General features: G+C 45.0%; 1 protein-coding gene across 2 annotated transcripts in view; it reads left to right on the forward strand.

Moving 5' to 3' along the window:
* Positions 1 to 12139, forward strand: part of PTP4A1 (protein tyrosine phosphatase 4A1) — an 80313-nt gene extending 68174 nt beyond the window's left edge. For both annotated transcript variants that reach the window (XM_078866135.1, XM_078866125.1), the window contains 3 exons: positions 2268 to 2398; positions 8603 to 8677; positions 10962 to 12139. In XM_078866135.1, coding sequence (XP_078722261.1) covers positions 2268 to 2398; positions 8603 to 8677; positions 10962 to 11079 — 324 coding nt within the window. In that variant the 3' untranslated portion in view covers positions 11080 to 12139. The remainder of the gene's footprint in view (positions 1 to 2267; positions 2399 to 8602; positions 8678 to 10961) is intronic.
* Positions 12140 to 19676: the final 7537 nt, after the last annotated feature.

Below are 19676 nucleotides of genomic sequence, written 5' to 3' on the forward strand. Positions count from 1 at the left end.
GTGTACATTCGCATGTTGTGCTCACGGTGTGGGGCGTCCGTGCTGTGTTCCCGGCACGTGCCGCGCTGCGTTGTACGATTATTGTGTGTGTTGTGTGTGTTGTGTGTGTTGTGTGTGTTGTGTGTGTTGTGTGTGTTGTGTGTGTTGTGTGTGTTGTGTGTGTTGTGTGTGTTGTGTGTGTTGTGTGTGTTGTGTGTGTTGTGTGTGTTGTGCGTCTTCTGTGGGGGGCTGGAGGGGGACTCCAGGTAAAGAAACACGTGTATATACGCTCGTCCTACGGTTTTCGTATTTATTCGCGGGGGGGGTTCGTCGGGTTATTTTTTTTCTTTCTTCCTGTTGTTCTGCTCGTTGCGTTATTGTTGAAAAAAAATTAGGCACACGCTGGGGTATCGAGGGCTGAATAAACTTTTATTGTCGATGTTGCAGCCGGGACGGCTGCGAGCTGTACAGGGGGGGGTGATGTAGGGGTCTTACGGAGGGAATATGTGTCGAGCTGATATGTATGGGATCCAACGGGAAACTAGCACAGTGGGCGGGGCTACGTCAGTGCACGGGCAGGTGCCCTCTACGACGTCCGCGCTTCGGACGTTACGATCCCCCGGGGCCCCACCCCTCAGGGAGGGGGATGTATAAAAGGGGAATGTATCGGGGGGCTAGAGAGAGTTGGGTTAGCTAAGAAGAGAAGACGGAAGACGTCCCAGATAGAGCCCTGGTCTCCCCCTGCTACGCCGTCCTTGTCAGGACCGCGCAGGCTCGAGCCAGTGGCGTGGTGCCAGAGCCAGAGCCAGTGTTGGTCTGGACTCTGAGTACCGGGCCCGACTGACCAGTGTCGGGCCAAGATAGCCTCCCCTAGTCCACGAGAGGAGGACTCTGAGGCAGGCTAGGGTTAGCTAGGAGGTGTGTCCCCAGAAAGACGGGTGAGGGGGCCGATACCCCCTCAAGTGTGTATGTCACGACGGTTGTTGTAATAAAACTCAGTGTGCCTCAACCCCGGGTGTCGACCTGTATTCGACGGTACTACAGTTCTTTCGGTAAAGTCACGTAGAATGGAAATAATAAAATTATAAAAATAAAACATAATAAAATAATTCTCACGACGTTTCGGCCACAACGCATGCAGCCTAAACGTCGTGAGAATTATTTTATTATGTTTTATTTTTATTATTTTATTATTATTTCCATTCTACGCGACTTTACCGAAAGAACCAAGAAGATGAATCCCTGCAGTCACGAAAGCTTTAAATCGAAATATAATAAATATCGTTACGTGAGATTTAAACACGCAGGTAAATGATCGGCTGCTTTTTACCACCCACTGCCCCTGCATTTCCCATTCCCTGCAAAAGGAATGATGCTGCTGCTTGCGTCTACCTGGCAATAACATTATTTGGAAGCCACTGAAAAAGCGAACACCCCTTCAACGTTTGAGAGTTCAAATAATAATGATAACAGCGTTTCGTTTGTATATGTAGCGTTGTCGTGCGTGCAAATTGCATCTCGCAATCTCCGAAGAACCGCAGACGATCCGGAAGGCAGCTGCCAGGCAGTGAGCTGGCACCAACAAATTTCCAAAGCTCTGCAGTCCTCAACATATTAAAGATGTTTTCAGCCACTTCATGAGCGTGTATAAGTGGCATGAAACTGGAGAAGCCCCACACCTCGACCCCATACAGCTTGCACTCTGCTCGCCTGCCTTCTCCTGGCAATCCCAGGGTATGGCGACCTCGACGCTCACGGCAAGGGGAGTTACGCAACATTCGTGCGTGACATCCACCAAGCCTCGCTGCTTCTCTCCAGTGCTGCATTACAGGAAAAGTGCGCCTCAGGATGTCGTGGGTTCGATCCCGGCCCCTGTATATTTGGAGCTTGCATGTCACCCCCCACCGCCCCCCCGTGGTTGCGTGGATTTTGTCTGGGTCCTCCGGTTTTTCCCCCTCCACATTTAGAATCAAAATGTGCTTAGAGGTTTGGGCTGCTATAAATTTCCACATAAGCCACTTCGCCGAGTTGTCATGTGTGGCCAGGTCGCTTCTGACAAAGAGCTATATCGCTCAGTGGGCCTTACCTGGTAAAATTGAAAACATAGGTTTGGTTTAAGTGCAATGGCCACCACCGTCCCAGCTATCTGGACCGCAAACTTAAGGTGCCATTTTGTGCAGGGGTTGGGTGACCGATTTGAACTTTTTCCTTTGGTGTCACAGACATTGTTCGGGGCAAGGCGAGATATAAATAAAAAGGGAGCGTGTTGATGTTTTCGCTGTAACCAGGACTGGCAGTTTGACGACGGCGCCCCACCCCCTGGGAAAGTGGTCGACGATTGGCTGAGCCTTCTCAAGACAAAGTTTCGCGAGGACCCGGGCTCGTGTGTAGCAGTCCACTGCGTTGCTGGTCTGGGCAGGTAAGCATGTCTTGCAAAGGATGACGACAAATAGCTCAGCAACGGCATACGTAAACACGTGTATAAAGCAGAGGTCGCAACCGGGTACCCGATACCCGTACCCTACCCGATACCCGGCTACCCGTTTGCGACCCTGGTGCGGCCGGGTACGGTAAGGAATCAAAACCCGTTTGCGACCTCTGGTATAAAGACAAATTTTGCATCTCGCAAGATACACAGTATCTAAATGCTCTCATTAGATACTGTGTACAAAGACAAAGATTTTCCCCAGTATAGCCTGTAACAGACTGTTATAGGGCAAGTGCTGTTAGCGAGCACCTATGAAAGGCCGACACGGCACACGAGGGGGTGGCTGGCCAGCACCACGCCCGACCGCCTTTGTCTCCCCAGTGGCGATGTTTACACACTGCTCCAGTCAACCTAGCGGAGTCCCAAAACCGGTTCGGATAATCATCACTGGTGTTGGCCGTCAGTGGGAATCGAACTGGGGACACCGGGTTTGAAGCGCAGCGCGCAAACCGCTACACCGCCGCTCCACACACGTGCGCGTGTACACAAATACGTACCTGCATGCATACAAGCACATGTAGGTGACATTTCGCAGATGGATTCTTATTGGCCGAATTTCACAGATAAAGACTGACCCCAAATGTATTCTGTCATGCACACAAGTTACCCATAATTTGAGATAAATCCTATTGTCTGCCTTTATCTGCAGATGCTTACCCAGAAGTGCGAATGTTATCCTATTATCCTTGTTTTGGTGGCTAAGAGGCGTAACCCAAAATGATTAAACATTCATTGTATTATCCATGCTTATCGACGAGTAACCATGAGGATTTCAAGAGTTATCTTGCTGATGACAAGAGTTATTTTGGGAATGGGTGCCGATACTAGAATCCACCACCCCCACCCCACATTCAGGCAGTTAAATAGAATACAGTAAAGTATTTGCATTCAGCCGCAAATGAAAACCTCAAGAAGCAAGATTTCATTTATTAGTAGGTTTTTACCCTTTCAACTGGTACAAAAACTGACACCTTTATACAGGGCATCATGTTTGCAATAACCACAACACAAGCAGTCAAAATGCAAACAAAAAGAAACAACTCTGATGATGATAATTATATGCACTGTCCTTGAAGTTGATTGGTCCACACCCGAGACAGCTTTTCTTAGAGCCTAGTCTCCATTGGTGTTGGACCAGATGACGCCAAAAGGCGTACAACTCAAAAACAGCGCACTATCAGAGTATTGAGAGCTCGGGGTAAGCATTTACACTATGAGACCTCCTTTACCAGTGGCAAAATATATTAGTAGGTTTTTACCCTTTAAACTGGTACAATGGGTTAAAAAACCTGAAAATATTCTCCCCCCCCCCCCCAATTGCTGGTATATGAAAATGAAAAATGTTGTCTTTGGATTTTACTATCTGGTGTTTAACCTGGATGCAGTGCCTCTTAAAGCCATCCACATGCGAAAGTTCACAAAAGTCTGGGTTCAACAATGATACATTTCAGGAGACCTGGAAATCTTACATTTTGACTTTCATATTTTATCATTTCAAGCGGAGCCTCGACTACATTTCTGCCAAATTTCAGCTTTTTAGACCTAGATAACCGCAAGCATTTACACCACTCACTCACCGATGACCAACAACATACCAGACAATAAAATATATTACTGAACTATGAAAGCATTCCCAACAACTGTGTGGAAATTATGCAAATGACACCGACATAACAAAAACACAATTCCACAAAAAACTGTGCACATGTACAGGCATCGCATGCTACCAATAAGGCGGCAGAGCCCTGTTGCCCATGCTTCGTTCCATTTTCACATGTTCCGTAACGGCGTGGTTAATTCACACAGGCTTTTCACATCACCCAAAAACAAGGCGACGCACGCGACACACACAAAAACTAAATCACGAGTACAAGCACTCGTGCCAAAATCGTCGCTTGAAAATTGTCCCCATCGACAGCAGAACTGTTTTCCTCCACCTTCATCACAGCCGTCACGTTTTCCCTAAGTGCCACGTGCTAAACAAGGCCACTTCACCGCAGTGCCTTTGATAAGCGCTTGGGTGTTGTTTTTTGTTCCAGCATTATCATCTGTCCCCATTAAGGGATTATTAAAAGGCAGTGTCCGGGGTGAGTCGAGGCAGGCCTTTCCACACGGATTACTTGTGGTTCGCTGGCCTAGTGGAAACCAGTCCACGATTCAATCGAGAAGTCCAAAAAACAAAAAATAGATCTCTAAATGGAATTGAGGGGAATGGGGTAGGGTGATGTTACATAAATCACGATGTCCTGGCTGCCACCTCCATCTGTCGCAAATGCCGCGTGGTTTTCCGTGATTCGAGGAAGGAAGAGGACACAAGCTGCAATCAGGGCCTCTACAGTCTTTGCGGAGGATTGTTGGCACAATAATTAGCACACTGCACCATGAACCCAGCAACCCGAGTGTGATTCTTAACCAAATATCAAAAACGCACAAAAACAGTGGGCCGAAATTTTTAAAAGTACGGGTTTGATTTAACGATTTCATTTTATATTGTCACCATTCAAAATATCCAAATATGAAAACTTCCATAGGCTCAGATTTAAATACAAAAAAAATTCAACATTTTTGTAATTAATTATGGCAGACTCAAATTTACACAATTCTCGTTTTTAGGATTTTGTTGGTCATAGGCTTATGTTGGCACCATATTTCCGATTTCTAGCCATTCTAGATCATGATAATTTAAATACGTCACAGCCATGAACATTTGTTAGATACAGCATTAGATCTGAACATTCCTTAAACGTCACCAAAATACTACAGTGGAGTGGTGGCACAGTGGTTAGTGCATTCTGCTGCGAACCCAGCGAGCTCAATTTCATTCTTGGGTCATGGCTAACATCAGTGGCGAGTGATATCTGAACCGATCCTGGACCCTTCACCAACGCGCACTGACCATCACAGTAAAATGTGGTAAATAAAAAAAATCCCAAGGCCAACAGAGCAGTGAATTGAGAAGGGCCGAAAAAAAATATGTACAACCACTTAGTATTAGTGTCGGTACAATAATACCACGTGCAGAAAACTAGGCGCCACATATTTTGCTGCTAAACCAACCTTTTATCGGGGACAGATTTATTTATTTTTAAATGACTTCAGATGCAAAGCGCTGTTGCTGCACCCCCAATTCGTCCACGCATAACCTGCCTTTATTCCGATTGGCTGTGGTCCGTCCCACAAGTCTCCTCTTGTGTTTGCCCACATCACAGCCTAATACCAGGTTCTCCTACAGCTACGTTTGAACCCACAAAGTAGCACTGTGTTCCCATAGCTTAATAAGGAACTGCTATGATTAAGAAAGCCCCATCAATGCTTGCAAGGACTTGTGCCAACGTTTAAAAGTGGGCGGGGTGAAAGGCACACACGTAAACATGTGCACACGCATACCTCTGCTTTAAAACGCAGCTGCAGTCCATTTTACTTACACAATATACTATAATTTAGTTGCCCCATCTCTCTCCTTGGATTGTCCCTGTTTAAGCACATTACTTCCATTGGCTGCCGTTAAAGTTTGCAGTCCCGACTAGTCACTTGCCCTACCCAAGTCGGACCCCCTTTTTTACGAATGCGATATCCCACATTCGCGTCGCCACTCTCTAATTAGAGTCTCCAGACTAAACGCATCTCTCGGGAGTTATTTCAAGGGTTGTAAGGAAATAGGATAACGCTCCATCCGCTCCACTCCATAACACCCCTCCCTACGCCAATCCTCACTTGAACCAGACCCCGTCTAACCCAACTCCACTGCCCCCCCCCCCCCCATGAAGGGCCCAACTATTTCACAATAGCCAAGCAGCATTGACAGGCCTCTAACCTCTGAAGGGGCAGCAACACACCCATCTAGGGGCCAGGTGACCTTAAATCCTCAAGAGAATGGACTCCCCCCCCCACCAACTGCTGTAAAGTGAAGGAGCATTCTGTTTTGCATTGCACACGGGAGCACGGTAAATACTGCAGGTGTTGTCAATCCACGTGGGACTCTGGTGTAGTGGTGCCTGATAATTTTTACAGGGATCGTGCACAACTCAGCTTCCACAATAACGGGCTGGGTTGGTGTCTGTGGGTCAGGAGGCAATGATGAAAACAATCGGATTATTATGCTCACAATACCATGCATCGAATTGTGGGTGTACGAATTTCTCATTTTTATTTCACGTACGGCCACGCCACGTGTTCGAGAATGGAAGCTCCTCTCGATTTTAGGTAACAAGCTTCAAGGGCAATGAATAGACTCTTGAATTAAATCATAATCAGTTAATTATTACCCGGCCTTTGTCGACGATTTCACTATTTGTCTAGGTCATTACAATACCAGCTTGTGATTACAAAAAATCAAGTAACCTAGGTCTTGTTTTATACCATATTTTTTCTATTGTCCATCTTGCATGTCCCCATTCATTGTCAGTCTTCTTCGTTTCATTAGCCTCGAGTTATAGCAATCTACATATGAACCTTATGGCAGGACCCCGAGGTCCCATAAGCCACGGCTCTCGCATAAACTGCGTTGCAACGTCATTTTATGTCCGTTGAAGACGAACGATACGGCAATCAATTCCTCTCAACGAGCTCTACACGATGCGCTAATCAACGTTTCAAAGTTTTGTTTCTTCTGCGCATTAATCCTCGCTGCGCTTGGACGACACGACAACAGAATGATCCGCGCCAGATGGGTCGCTGCGTTTATGTGCGCGGTGGGACGGAGTCGCCAAAAAATTATCAATTAATTACGATTTCGACTTCCGTTTATTCAGGACCTCGGGGTCCGACCATGAGGTTCATATGCTTAGCGCACAGATGCACAATCTGTTGCACGCGCCTTCACAGTCGTAATCACCGCGTGCCTAATGGACACGTGGCACACAACGCAACTCAAGTTCTGATTCCGAAGAATGGCATCGACCAGCAGTTCTCAATCCGTGGGGCGCACCCCACCCCTGAGGGAGGTCGTGAAGGCCTTTCAGGGAGGTCACAGGCTGCAGCATGGACACCGTGCAGGAGATATTATGAACGTCGGCGGGGGAATGTCAAGCAGCACATTGCAAAACACACCAATACACAAAATAGCACGCATGTCTAACCGGTACCGCATTGAATTGGAGGCAATATCATACAAATTATGTTTAGTGTTGCCTTAGAAATGTGGGGGGTGGGGGAACCACAGGGACCAGTGGTCTTGATTGGAGGCGAGGGGGGGGCACGCAAATCCAAAAGAAGTCGAGAACCACTGGTATAGACCATTGCACTCTGAATACGCCATTGGAAAAGACTCCGTTGTAAGTCGAGCATGTCTGCTCTTCAACCTGGCACCCGAGACTTTTCCAATTAATCAATGCAGAATCGCTAGAGCAGGTAAATAAGCAGCCCACGGCTCGCAGGCAAAGGGAGCGTTGCGATTGAGCCGTGGATACGTCGCGAGGGAGGTGCTGGGAATCTGTGCGCTTGGATCAATCGGACAAAAGGAAACAACCCTCCCTGCCCTTGGAGACTTAACATCAATTCGGCACACAGCAGAAGTTCAACGCTCGCCCATGACTCGCTCTTACTTCCCATCTGAGCGTCCGAAAAGTACTTTTTGAAAAATAATAGGTTTTTCCCTTTTCTTGCAATACAACAGGTGACGATATTCAAACACCAAATAGAAACGTTTTGCAAGGAATTAAGTCTGCATTAACCACACGTACTAGTGATGAACGTGCAAATAAACATGTTCTGATAATGTTTGCATCGTCCATGAAACCGATTGGGCCTACACCAGACACAGCCTTCTTAGGGCCGAGTGTCACCATTATCAGACCAGGGAATGCCAAAATGCGAACAGTGCAAAGACAATGCTACACGAATCAGAGCATTCATAGCTCAGGGTGAGCAGCTACATCATGTGACCTTTCATACTTAGATACTGGGAAAAAGGCACCATTATCGAGTGCTTTTTTATTGCAAACTCCTAATGCGCGCTACATCCACCTACAAAATCACCACTACAACGCCTCCGATTAGCACAGTTGGCTACGTACGGTGCGAAAGAAGTTTAACATACATACCCACAAACTGGTTTTGAATGACACTCATTTTAACTTGAGATATGCATTTCCACTTTGCTGGTGACGTGACGGGCTTTGCCGTGTTCACTCTCAGGGCTCCAGTGTTGGTGGCGTTGGCGCTGATCGAGAGTGGGATGAAGTATGAAGACGCTGTACAGTTTATCAGGCAGTAAGTCCGCACATCACGATGCAATATTCGTGGCTTGGCCTCAAAAATGTCATTATTCTCTTCATCCCGGCCATCAATCAGGTGTCCTCAAATCAACAGTGCAAGAGGACACCTCGTGTAAAACAAGTCCAGTAACAATTAGATCTGTCAGAGGGGCAACTGCAAAATGGGATTCCTATGGCAGGTGATTGGATGTGGAAAGATTCAAATAAGGGGCCGTCCATAAATGACGTCACTCACCTGCGGGAGGGGGGGGGTCAGACATTTGTGACGATGCGTGACGAGGGGGGGGGGTGAGAAATGTGACGTCACATGAAAATGTACAACTTTAAATAAATATAGACAACACGTTCTACTTAATTAAATACTTTTTAATAAATGTTTTCTCCTACAACATCAGAGTGCAGCGCCACATTAAATACGCACTACAATGACAATTGTTTAAAGCGATTTGAAGCATGTTGTTTTGGGGGGGGGCAGAGCTTTGTGACATCATATTTTAGGGGGGCCTGACTTTGTGACGTCGTGTGACGAGGGGGGGGGGTCAAAAATCGCGTGACGTCATTTATGGACGGCCCCTAATGAAATGAAGGAGGAGGATGAGAGAGCAGGTTGGGTGTGCTTTTTTTTAAACCCGATGCGAAAGCAGCATGCCAGTGTGTAAACAATGTTGGTGTTTCTTACCCGCCAAAACATGGCGATAAAGAAATATGGGAAGGTAATGACGAAAAATGGAACAAGTTCTAGAAGGGTGCGCAAAAGAAGCATGGCGAGATGCACGCTTGGATTTGCACCGATAGATAAAATGAGGAACACATGGATTTGATAATATATAGGAGTCTAAAAAATAGGGGGGGGGGGGGGGTTGGTAAGACGTATCACTAAAACAAACGGTTTGACGCCTGGTGGGGCCGAGAAACACAATGGAATGGGAGGGAAATGGAGATGGAGCGATACAATTCTCGTCCGCAGGCGCGAGGTGAATTGTGACATCGTCGGTACCTTGAGAGAGCAATGGTCGCAGCTTAAGGAGGCCCTAATTTTAGCAAATTAAATTATGTTTGGACTGTACTGCCGTTTCTAGATTTGAAGCTTTCTTGACTGCAAGGATTCATATTCTTGGGTTTTTCCCGGTAAAGTCACGTAGGTAAAAAAATTTTTTTTAATTAATAAAAGTTAAATTAAAATAAAATAAATCACGACCTTTTGGAGGCAACACAAGACGGAAGCTTGTGTTGCCTCCGAAACGTCGTGATTTTTTTTATTTAATTTTACTTTTATTAATTTTAATTTTAGTTTCGGAGGCAACACAAGACGGAATCTTGTGGTTTCTCCGAAACGTCGTGATTTTTTATTTTATTCTTATTTTACTTTTATTTATTTTATTTTTACCTACGCGACTTTACCGAAAAAAATCCAAGAATATGCACTGCCGTTATTTGATTTTGTCATTCCCCTCACCACCGAGACCGAGTTAATCACCGCCGGTGTGGAGGCATCGGTCTCTTGCCTCGAAGTTTCGTGCCAGAGCGGTCCAACACTGCCCCCTCGTGACTCTTTTTCCCCGCTCATCTCAACTGGCAAGCTCTGCGACAGTCGTGGAAATTCCACGTTGCCATGGTCGGGAGCAGTAATTGCCGTCGGGCAGTCAATCATCATTGGACTACCCACAGAGGTGGTGTTAGCTCAGGAGGTTATAGTGGCCTCGTTAGCCAGGTGTGGCAACCCATGCCTTCGATGCATTATACTCGTTGGTTCTTTCGGTAAAGTCACGCGACTTTACCGAAAGAACCAAAGAGTATGGATTCTTGCAGTCACAAAAACTTCAAATCAAGATCGATTCATTATGTTGGCAGTGACGGTGGATAAGGGGACATGTGAAAATTCGTTTAAATTGCAACCCATTGAGCTGCAAGGTGGCCAGGACATAAGCACACGAGCAAGTGAACCGAACACATCTGTCCAGAGGTTTGACCGATATCCCCTCGTGTGCGAGTTTTCTCCGGGCGCGCTGGTTTCCTCCAAACACGCCACCTCATTTAGAATGAAATTGGCCAAAAAATTACCCTGTAGGACCCCCTCCTGAAAATAAGTTAAGAATCTGTAAGACGTTGCCGGGATTAAAACAAAGCTGCACTTTTTTTTCATAAGACCAAATGGAGCTTCTCATTGGCTTGGGAGTAAAATGCATAACGAATGTTGAACTTGAACTTATTTCGCACCATGTGTAGCCAACCTTGCTAAATCGGAGGTGATGATTGCCCTCTGGTTACTGCCCCTACAGAAAACGACGAGGGGCTATTAACAGCAAGCAGCTGCTGTACCTGGAGAAATACCGGCCCAAGATGCGACTGCGTTTCAAGGATTCTAACGGCCACAAGAACAGCTGCTGCGTCCAATAAAGAAAACAACGACGACGAAATGTAAAAACGGACACTTGGGAAGTGCCGGAAAAGCGAAGACACTCAACCCAAGTTCAGCGGGAGAAGAATCAATTCAAGAAAGGCTGGAAGAGGAGACCACAGGCGCTCTGCCACTGCTTCAGTTACGGTTGGTGCAAAGAGCAGGCTGTCAACCGGGAAGGCGATATGAAATGTGGACCTTTAACAACAACCAGCATTGATTATGCAATCAACAAGTTAACCTGAAAAAAAAGATATGGCCCTCTAGAAAATTAATCCATCAAAAATTGACAAAACCCATAGTACCGGTGTAATTCCACGAGCAGTTTGCTTCAAGCAGTGTTTGTTGTGAATGTCGAATTGTGGAATATGAATGAACGGAGGAAGGAAGAAGGTGCATGCCGTCGTCTGCGGGTGGTCACACCGTTGTGCGGCAGCTGAAGGAAACACTTGACGCAAAGATGATTCGCCTGCCCACTCCATCAGCTTCAAGGTTCTCTGCAAAAACTCTACAATCGAGAGCCCCCCTCCACAACTAACATCATAAGGATGTCTCAAAACACTTTGCTTCACTTCTGTACTGAACATTTTGTTGATCAAATCAACAAAAACAAGTTAAAATCAGCAGCCAGTGGACGAATTGCAAGTAAAACGCATTTCAAAGCGGAAAGTGAAAAGAACTCTTAAAATTCTACACCAAAATGTAAACTAAAAGGAGCCATTTTTTTAACAAAGACTGCCACTGCTTTCTTGTCGATGCGTCCGCAGAAAAACGCATTTGTATTTCAATACCGTTCTGAAATATCAAAACATTTCAGATGTTTTTGAATAAAACAAAGGGCCATAAACCTTGTCATATTTTTGATAATGTAATTGAGATGTGAAGGAACAGGTATGTGAATAAAAACTGTTATTTTAACTGTTGTTTGATATCAGACTATGAAATGATATACATGTAGTGACGTTGCCTAATACTGTAAATCTGCACTTTTTACGTATGTATTTTTAAAAGCTCAAATTGTTTTAAAGACTGACTCAGCTATTCAAAATAAAACCACACACACACACTTGTGCCTTCCATGACGATATCATGTAAAACAGCGTTGCAATGCAATTTAAGAGCGAGGCTGCGGGGGCGCAATTCAGTCTGTGTGCTCAAGCTACTCGGGTCAAGAGGTTGCGAACATTCGGTACTGTGAGAGTTTTTAAGATTTAAAAGAACTGGGACAGCAAAAATGCCAACAACAAAAACCCGTGGGTGGAATTCGGATTACATTATTTGTCCATGTGCTACTGTATCAATGGCATGATTGATGCTCTGTCTGGAGTTTGCAGGTTAAACTAATTATCCAGGTGATACTGCGTTGGCAGTGGTCCACTGACTTTGCTCATTAACGCCACCTTAAAAAGTACAGAATAGGAGGCGTTTCGGCACATGTGCTGTGAAGAAGGCCCATTGCCCAAATCGTCACCTATGATATACTTTAACTTTTAAGGCCACTGTGTTGGACTCATGTGTTGAGTTATTTTTGTATTTCACTGGGTAGACCACAAATGGTCCATTGGAAATGCTTAGACAGCGCAATTTCAATTTATAAAACGCAATAACATATGTACGTTACACCACAAGTGATAAAGAAATGCATTGTCAAATATTTAATAGGTGGCTACCCTAACATTCAGAAGGATTGCTGAGTAAAGGACTCCCCCCATGCTGTATGGGTTATGCGACTTATCTGATCGTACTTCACCATGCTGGTACTTAACAAGACTGAATAAAAAAAAAAGCAAATCTGCATGTTTTATTCATTAGGCATCGCCTAAAAAGTAGCCAATGCGATCTTGTGACTCGTGGTGCTCACAAGATGCGCCGGTCAAAGCTTGGATCGGTAGGCAAAAGTGGCTCCGATCTTTTACTGGACTTGAGAACCCCAGCCAAAGCGAAGGGCTCACAAAACACACAGGCCACACATACTCCCGAGACCGGAGTTTGAGCCCCGAGCGCGCACCAAATGACACAATCCGCTTCTCCGGTATCAGCATGGTCACTGAAGTACTCAAAAACAAAACAAACACACCAAAAAAGGTATAAAAGAAACAAGTTTTAAGCCATAATAGGCAGCCAATTGACACATTGCAAATAAGTTGTCAATGTATTTAAATTATATATTTGCATTCTAGATTTGAAGCTTCCGTGACTGCAAGGATTCATACTCTTAGTTATTTCGGTAAAGTCACGTAGGTAAAAAATGAAATTAAAATTAATAAAAAATAAAAAAAATTATTTTAATTTCATTTACGTGACTTTACCGAAAGAACTAAGAGTATATATATTTGCACACACACACTCTCTCCTGCAAGGCTTGCAGCGCAGGTCTCGTGGTTTGGGCAAGGTAAGTGCTTAAACCGTTAATTAAGCAGACGCCAGTGTGATATTACTATGTCAACGAGGCATGCGACTGCTGTCAAGGAGGTACAAACTGAAATAGACGTTGCGCCTACATGCGGAAAGCACGGTTGAAATGTCAACGGGGTTTAAAAAAAAAACAGACAGTCAGACACGTCTCTTCACATGCCACCTCCAGCACACGCGCACACACACACACACGTGTGCATGTTCGCAAGCCTTTGGGCTAGTCTGGCCGGTGGCTCCCCTTTGCACTGCAGAACTCTGTATAGATACCCCCCCCCCGCCTCAAACTACTTAGTAGTGCAGAGGCCACTTAACCGAAAAAAAGTCCCCGTAGCAAGGGCATCTGTAAATACTAAAAAAACACTCATGGTCTGACACGAGCATTTGGCTATCAATAACCGAACTTTGAAGGGTACACGCAGATGGTGTAAACGGAGCGTTGTGGGAATCACAGACAAGACATTTCCTCCGCTTGCCTTCAAATTGCTTGCCCTTGATAAATGAAAAGAAAGCGTGGAACAGATCCATCGATTTCATATTGACTCTTGCGCTCGGGATACACGCGTAGAATTTGTGCGAGTGAGAATCGATTACTTTGCTGTATTTATGATGTGTGTGCATAAAAAGTGAGTGATGGAGCAAAGGCGATTGTACAAAAATGGGACGGGTGTAATGGAGAAACAATACAAAAGGAGATGGCAAAAAGGAGAATGTTATTCTCGTATGTTACGACGACCTTGATTCATGACAATTCATCGAATGGGGGGGTGAATCGTTCAAGCGTGTAGTGCAAAAAAATACGTCGAGTGCTTACAGGGTCTGTTTTCAAATCGGTCTTGTGAGTTGCACGCAATAACGGGGAGGCCTCAATAAAGTCGAAGCTTGTGTCAAAGGCTTGTGTGTACACACGCAGTGCATTCTGGATCTTTTCTGAGAGGCCACATCGGGTCAGAGATACTTTAAAAAAGAAAAAAAAATCGCTCAACTTGCAGCAATCGTTTTACGGATGCTCAATGAAGCACCAACACACACACACATATATGTATGTAGAACTTCTTTCACACCGTACATATGTAACCGTGCTAATCGGAGGTGCGGAGGAAGGACAACAAACAGGACAAAAAGCACCAGGACGGTTTAGCAACAGGCCATAATCACTCCTTTCTCAGCCCCGTTCGAAACTAAAAATATCTTGGTTCACTGTCGCAACATGGTAAAAAAAAACTCCAGCCAATCGTAAGCCAGCTTGCCTTCATCATTAAAAGCGGTGCACGCGGTTTATCGCAGCCCAGCCAAGTTTGGTCTGCACTGGTATTTCGAACACAATATAAATGGCTCGTTAAATAATCGTCGGGAGAAGAGGAAACGAGCAGGATGTCGCTCGCGTGTAGCGGCGAGTTTGGCAAATCAGCTGGGCTACCAATTGCGATGGAAGTTCAATTCCCGGTCAACCAAGATGAGACTCCTGAATGACCTCCAGTCATGTCCCTGGGACGGTACAGGTTTGCTTTGTTTGTTAACATGCTATTTAGATTACTGCTGTACAATTATTAAAATTTCAAACACCCCTTAGGATTTATTCGTCCGTGTGTTATATGTATTTATAAATAGCAGGCAACAACAAAAAATATTTATTAGCCGCCTAAAGGGATGGCCAAACATTTTTGGGCAACTCGCCTTCAGCAGAGCGTCAGTGAATTTTTACTTTCTTTTCAGGAGGGTTCTACATTGGGATGTTTGACCGATTCCACTGATGAGTGTTCGTCAAGTGGGAGAAATGACAATGAATGTAGAGAAAACCAATTCACTCCACACAGATAGGTTCAATAATCCATTGCTCTACCGCCATCTAAAAATGGGCAACTCTACAACTCTCACATTGAAAAATCAGTGGTAGACCTCGTCACAGGAATGTGGACGTTCAATTATAGGCACCACTTGAAGCTGATGAAACTCGGGAGAAAACCCACACTTTAATAAAAAAGAAGCCATGCCAATCCAAAAACTATTATGGAAGCCATGCCCATGATTGTATACGGTACATAAAAATAGAATTGCCTCCTATGCACGAAACAAAGCCAAGCACGAGAGTGCAAGCTTTTGATCAAGCACTTGGGGAGGCACGGGTTGGTGGTTCAGACTTGGTGAAAATACCAACGTTGGACTATGGAGGTAGCCGGGACATGGCAGGGCATCAAAAAGAAACGTGAATCGTCTGGGCGACGCGTAAGGTGGTTTTCCCCCACGTAAGTGTAAGATTTGCATTGTGCGTTTCCGACCCCATGCAAGACTAAGTGAATGTAATTGTTCAAAAAGTCCTGAAATTCATTTGAGATTTTTCTGACTTAATAAAGGATAAAAAATAAAACAGTTGATTTTGAATATCGACACTAATACCATTGCTGTGGAAACATTCCCATTGTAGGGGTAGGGAGGGGACACGTGAGATGCTTTGTCTGTATCGGTGGAGACTTTATTTGGCGTCTAATAAATAAATAAATGTATGTTACTTGCTATTTCGAAATATGTATAAACACATCGACGGTTAAATCCTAAGGAGTGGTTGAATCAAGGCCATAGCCATGGAGTCAACATTGGGGGGGGGGGGGGGGGCAAATCTTCCAGGGTGTCTGGGGGTCCCAACCCAGAAAATTATCTAAATTTGAAAACTCATTTCCTGCCTAAAATATTAAAAAGTTCACTAACACATGGGATGGACTTTTTTATTTTTTTACAATGATGTATAATAGTGTATTGTATTACATTGCTCTGTTTTTACTTTTTTACCATTTCTTGCATGTTTCATTGTATGTAATGGCAGAGATTAGAGATTAATAAAGTACAACCATAACCACAATCATATAAACAGAAATCTATGCATTGATTTATATAAAGACAAGTCCAGATATTGTGGCCAAGGTTTAGCAAATTGTTGTTTTTATTTACATAGCAATTTTTTTATAGCAATGTATTGGAGGGGGACATTGAGCATATTTGAATATTGGGGATGCGGAGATGCGCCCCCCCCCCCCCCCCCCCCCCAATATATATTGTAATTACGGCCTTGGATTGAATGCTAAGAATTGTACAACACAAGTCTAAATAGCATGTTTTCTTTTTAAACCCGTACCGTCCATTGATATTAGATTAGAGTAATTAAAGCGTTCAGCACACTGCTTAATTATAAACAGAATAAACAATAGGTGAAATTGAATACCGACCCGAAGAACGCACATTATGCAACAGCCCAATGCGATGGTACAAACAAATCATTTCAAATATTTATTTTCTTCTTAGACTTGTTTTCGCCCAGGCTGCATTGTGATTTCAACCGCTCCGTGTGTCATGATCGCGAGTTTTCCAAAATTAGGCGTGGAGGGACTTTTTGTTTTTGTGATTAACTATTACTTTGTATTCAATGTGTGGAAATACTTTGTCTTTATTTGATTGTGTGTGTTTGCTGTGGGGTGGGGTCCGATGTTGTTTCTCTTCCTTCTGAAGCAACCAAATAAAAATGAGAGTTTATAAATACACACACAAAGACAAAGAGATCCCCCGCGTTTAGCCTTCAGGGGCTGTTGGGGCAAGTGCTGTTAGCGATCGCTTAATGAAAGCTGGCACGGTACAGAAATCTGAATATTATATATATATACACTGGAGGAATCCGATTAGCTGCTATAATAAAGCTCTTTTTCACAAATGTCCAGTAGGGGCAGGTCAGAACGTGACAACAACAGGGCCACGCTGGACCACCACCTTTGCCTCCCTAGAGGTGATGTTAACGCACCACACCAGGTACCGATTTGGGATCGAGCCGACCGAGCCGAGGTCCAGGACCGGTTGAGATCATGGGCACTTGGTGCTGGCCGTCGTAGCGCGGCGCGCCAACCACTGTACCACCACATATATCAAAGACAAAGATCCCCCGTATAGCTTTAACAGACAGATGGGGCAAGTGCTGTTAGCGAGCACCTATGAAGGCCGGCACAGTACACGAGGGGGTGGGTGGCCAGCACCACGCCCGACCACCCTTGTCCCCAGTGATGATGTTTAAACACCGCAACATGTACTCATTTGAGGCCGAGTCAACCTAGGGGAGGAGACCCAGGACCGGTGCAGAAAATCGTCACTGGGGTGTTGGCCGTGAACGGGAAACGAACTCGGATCGCCGGGTTTGTAGCGCAGCGCGCAAACCACTACACTACCACTCCCCACATATATATCACACACACACTCCTGGTTGATGACATTCAGTCAGAAATGGTGGCGCGCGTCTGTGATCTAGCACTTTAGAGGCAAGGGTTGGTGGATTACAACGACAATTGTGAAGCTGCTGCATTCACCGGGACGGGAAGTGGCCCAGCAGATGTCAATACAGCACACCGAGTCCCGAATCAATGTGAGTGGACCTTTGGGAGATAGTCCCTGGGTTTTCTCTGGGTACCCGGGCTTCCTCTCACTTGCCACTCATTAAATGATGTTGGCATCCCAATGTAAAAAGGCGTGTCTGAAAAAAGGTGCCTCGGGACGGGGTGAATATTTCCTGGATAAACAAAGGGCATTGTTCATATTTTTCAAAATATACCATCCATATTAATAGATCAGAATCAGTCAGTCATGTTCGTCATGTAAACATTTAAGCAGATGCATTTTACACAGGAGACCTGAATGCATTGGCCATGTCAAATTATTATTTTTTTTAAACACATTATATCCGTGGGTGCATTGATAATCATGTACTATTTACATCGGAATGCCTCGTTGTGTCTCAAGAATAATTTTCTCGAGTTTCTGGCCTTGCATTGTTTCCCCAAAACACTTTTTTTCGTTTAGGTCGAACTTTACTATTACATGCCGGAGCAAGTTGAAGTGCCTAGGGAAACTCTGAAGTACGAGAGATGACGAACTTGCTGCATTGCCTTCTACAGACACCTCACATCGTCTTGTTCTGGGTGGCCATCGATCAGGCAATGGATGAGGGGGGTTGAGCCTTCAGTAGTGGGAGGGGGGGTGCAATCCGCTTTAGCCCCCTATGTACGTATGTAAACATGTTGAATTTCTTTCGCACCACATGTAGCCAACCGTCCTAATCGGGAGGTGCGACGGTGTTAGGATAACAAACTAAAAAACAAAAAGGCAGTTCCAAAGAAATTAGTTTTCAATCTGGATGTAAAAGTGCACAGCTCCGGTGGCTCCCGAATATCGGAAAGGAAGAGCGTTCCAGACGGCCGCAGAAGCGCGCACCTGAAAGCGCGCGATGCAGGTGAGAGTTCTTTGTTCGATGGCTTAACAAAAGCCGCTGCTGTTGCTGCTGCGATGACGCCTGGAAGTTTGCGTGATGATTTATGCTCCCTGACGAGATCAGCGAGAGGCATTGTGGGCCCCAAAGGGCTTACGGGGGAGAGGCAGAGCCTCACCCCCTCCACCTCACCCAGATCATGGCGACTGCAACTCTTTTGACCCCTCCCTCCGTGGTTACCCCTATAACCCCGTGCCCACAGAAGCCATTGCCATTGTCACAACACCCAGAGAGAGAGAGACGTCAAGAAGCTCAACGCCAGCATCACCTCCTGGAGATGCGGTGCTTTTTTTTGTTTGCCCTCGTCAGAAAATGTTCTCGCTCTCCACTCTCATCAGTCATCGTCGCGCGCGCTGCCAAGAAATGCTTTAATCTGCTCCTCGTGCGATGATGGATTTGCAGCTTTTTCCAAGTGCAGCGAGAATTCATTATTAAACAGAATGCGTCCACGACAAAACTAGGAGGCTTAAAGCATTATTTTAAAACTAATTTTAAACAACTTATTTTTCCTTAAGTTACTAAATAACACTCCATGATAAAAAAAACAAACAGGGTGTTCCATTAATAAAATGCGTTTGTGAAATATTGTAAATTGTAAAAAAAAAAATCGTAATAACTGCTTTTGGCAATGTTGTGGTGAAGATGGGTAGCTTACAAATTGAGGCCTGAAATCACACAGACTTCCCATCTTTTCACGGCTGCCAGTCTTCTTCACCTCCCCAAGGAGAGGAGGTACCCCTTCAAATGGGTCTACCGGTTATAATCGTAGGGCATGGAACACCAGACCCCTAGCGCTCTTGTGAATCCTGAAGTTGAAAAGCAATGTTCAATAGCTCTCATGCAATTTGAATTAGACGTGTTGAATCCGACTGTTTATCTAATTTG

The sequence above is a fragment of the Lampetra fluviatilis genome, chromosome 2 (assembly GCF_964198595.1).
Source record: "Lampetra fluviatilis chromosome 2, kcLamFluv1.1, whole genome shotgun sequence".
In the NCBI taxonomy this organism is placed as follows: domain Eukaryota; kingdom Metazoa; phylum Chordata; class Hyperoartia; order Petromyzontiformes; family Petromyzontidae; genus Lampetra; species Lampetra fluviatilis.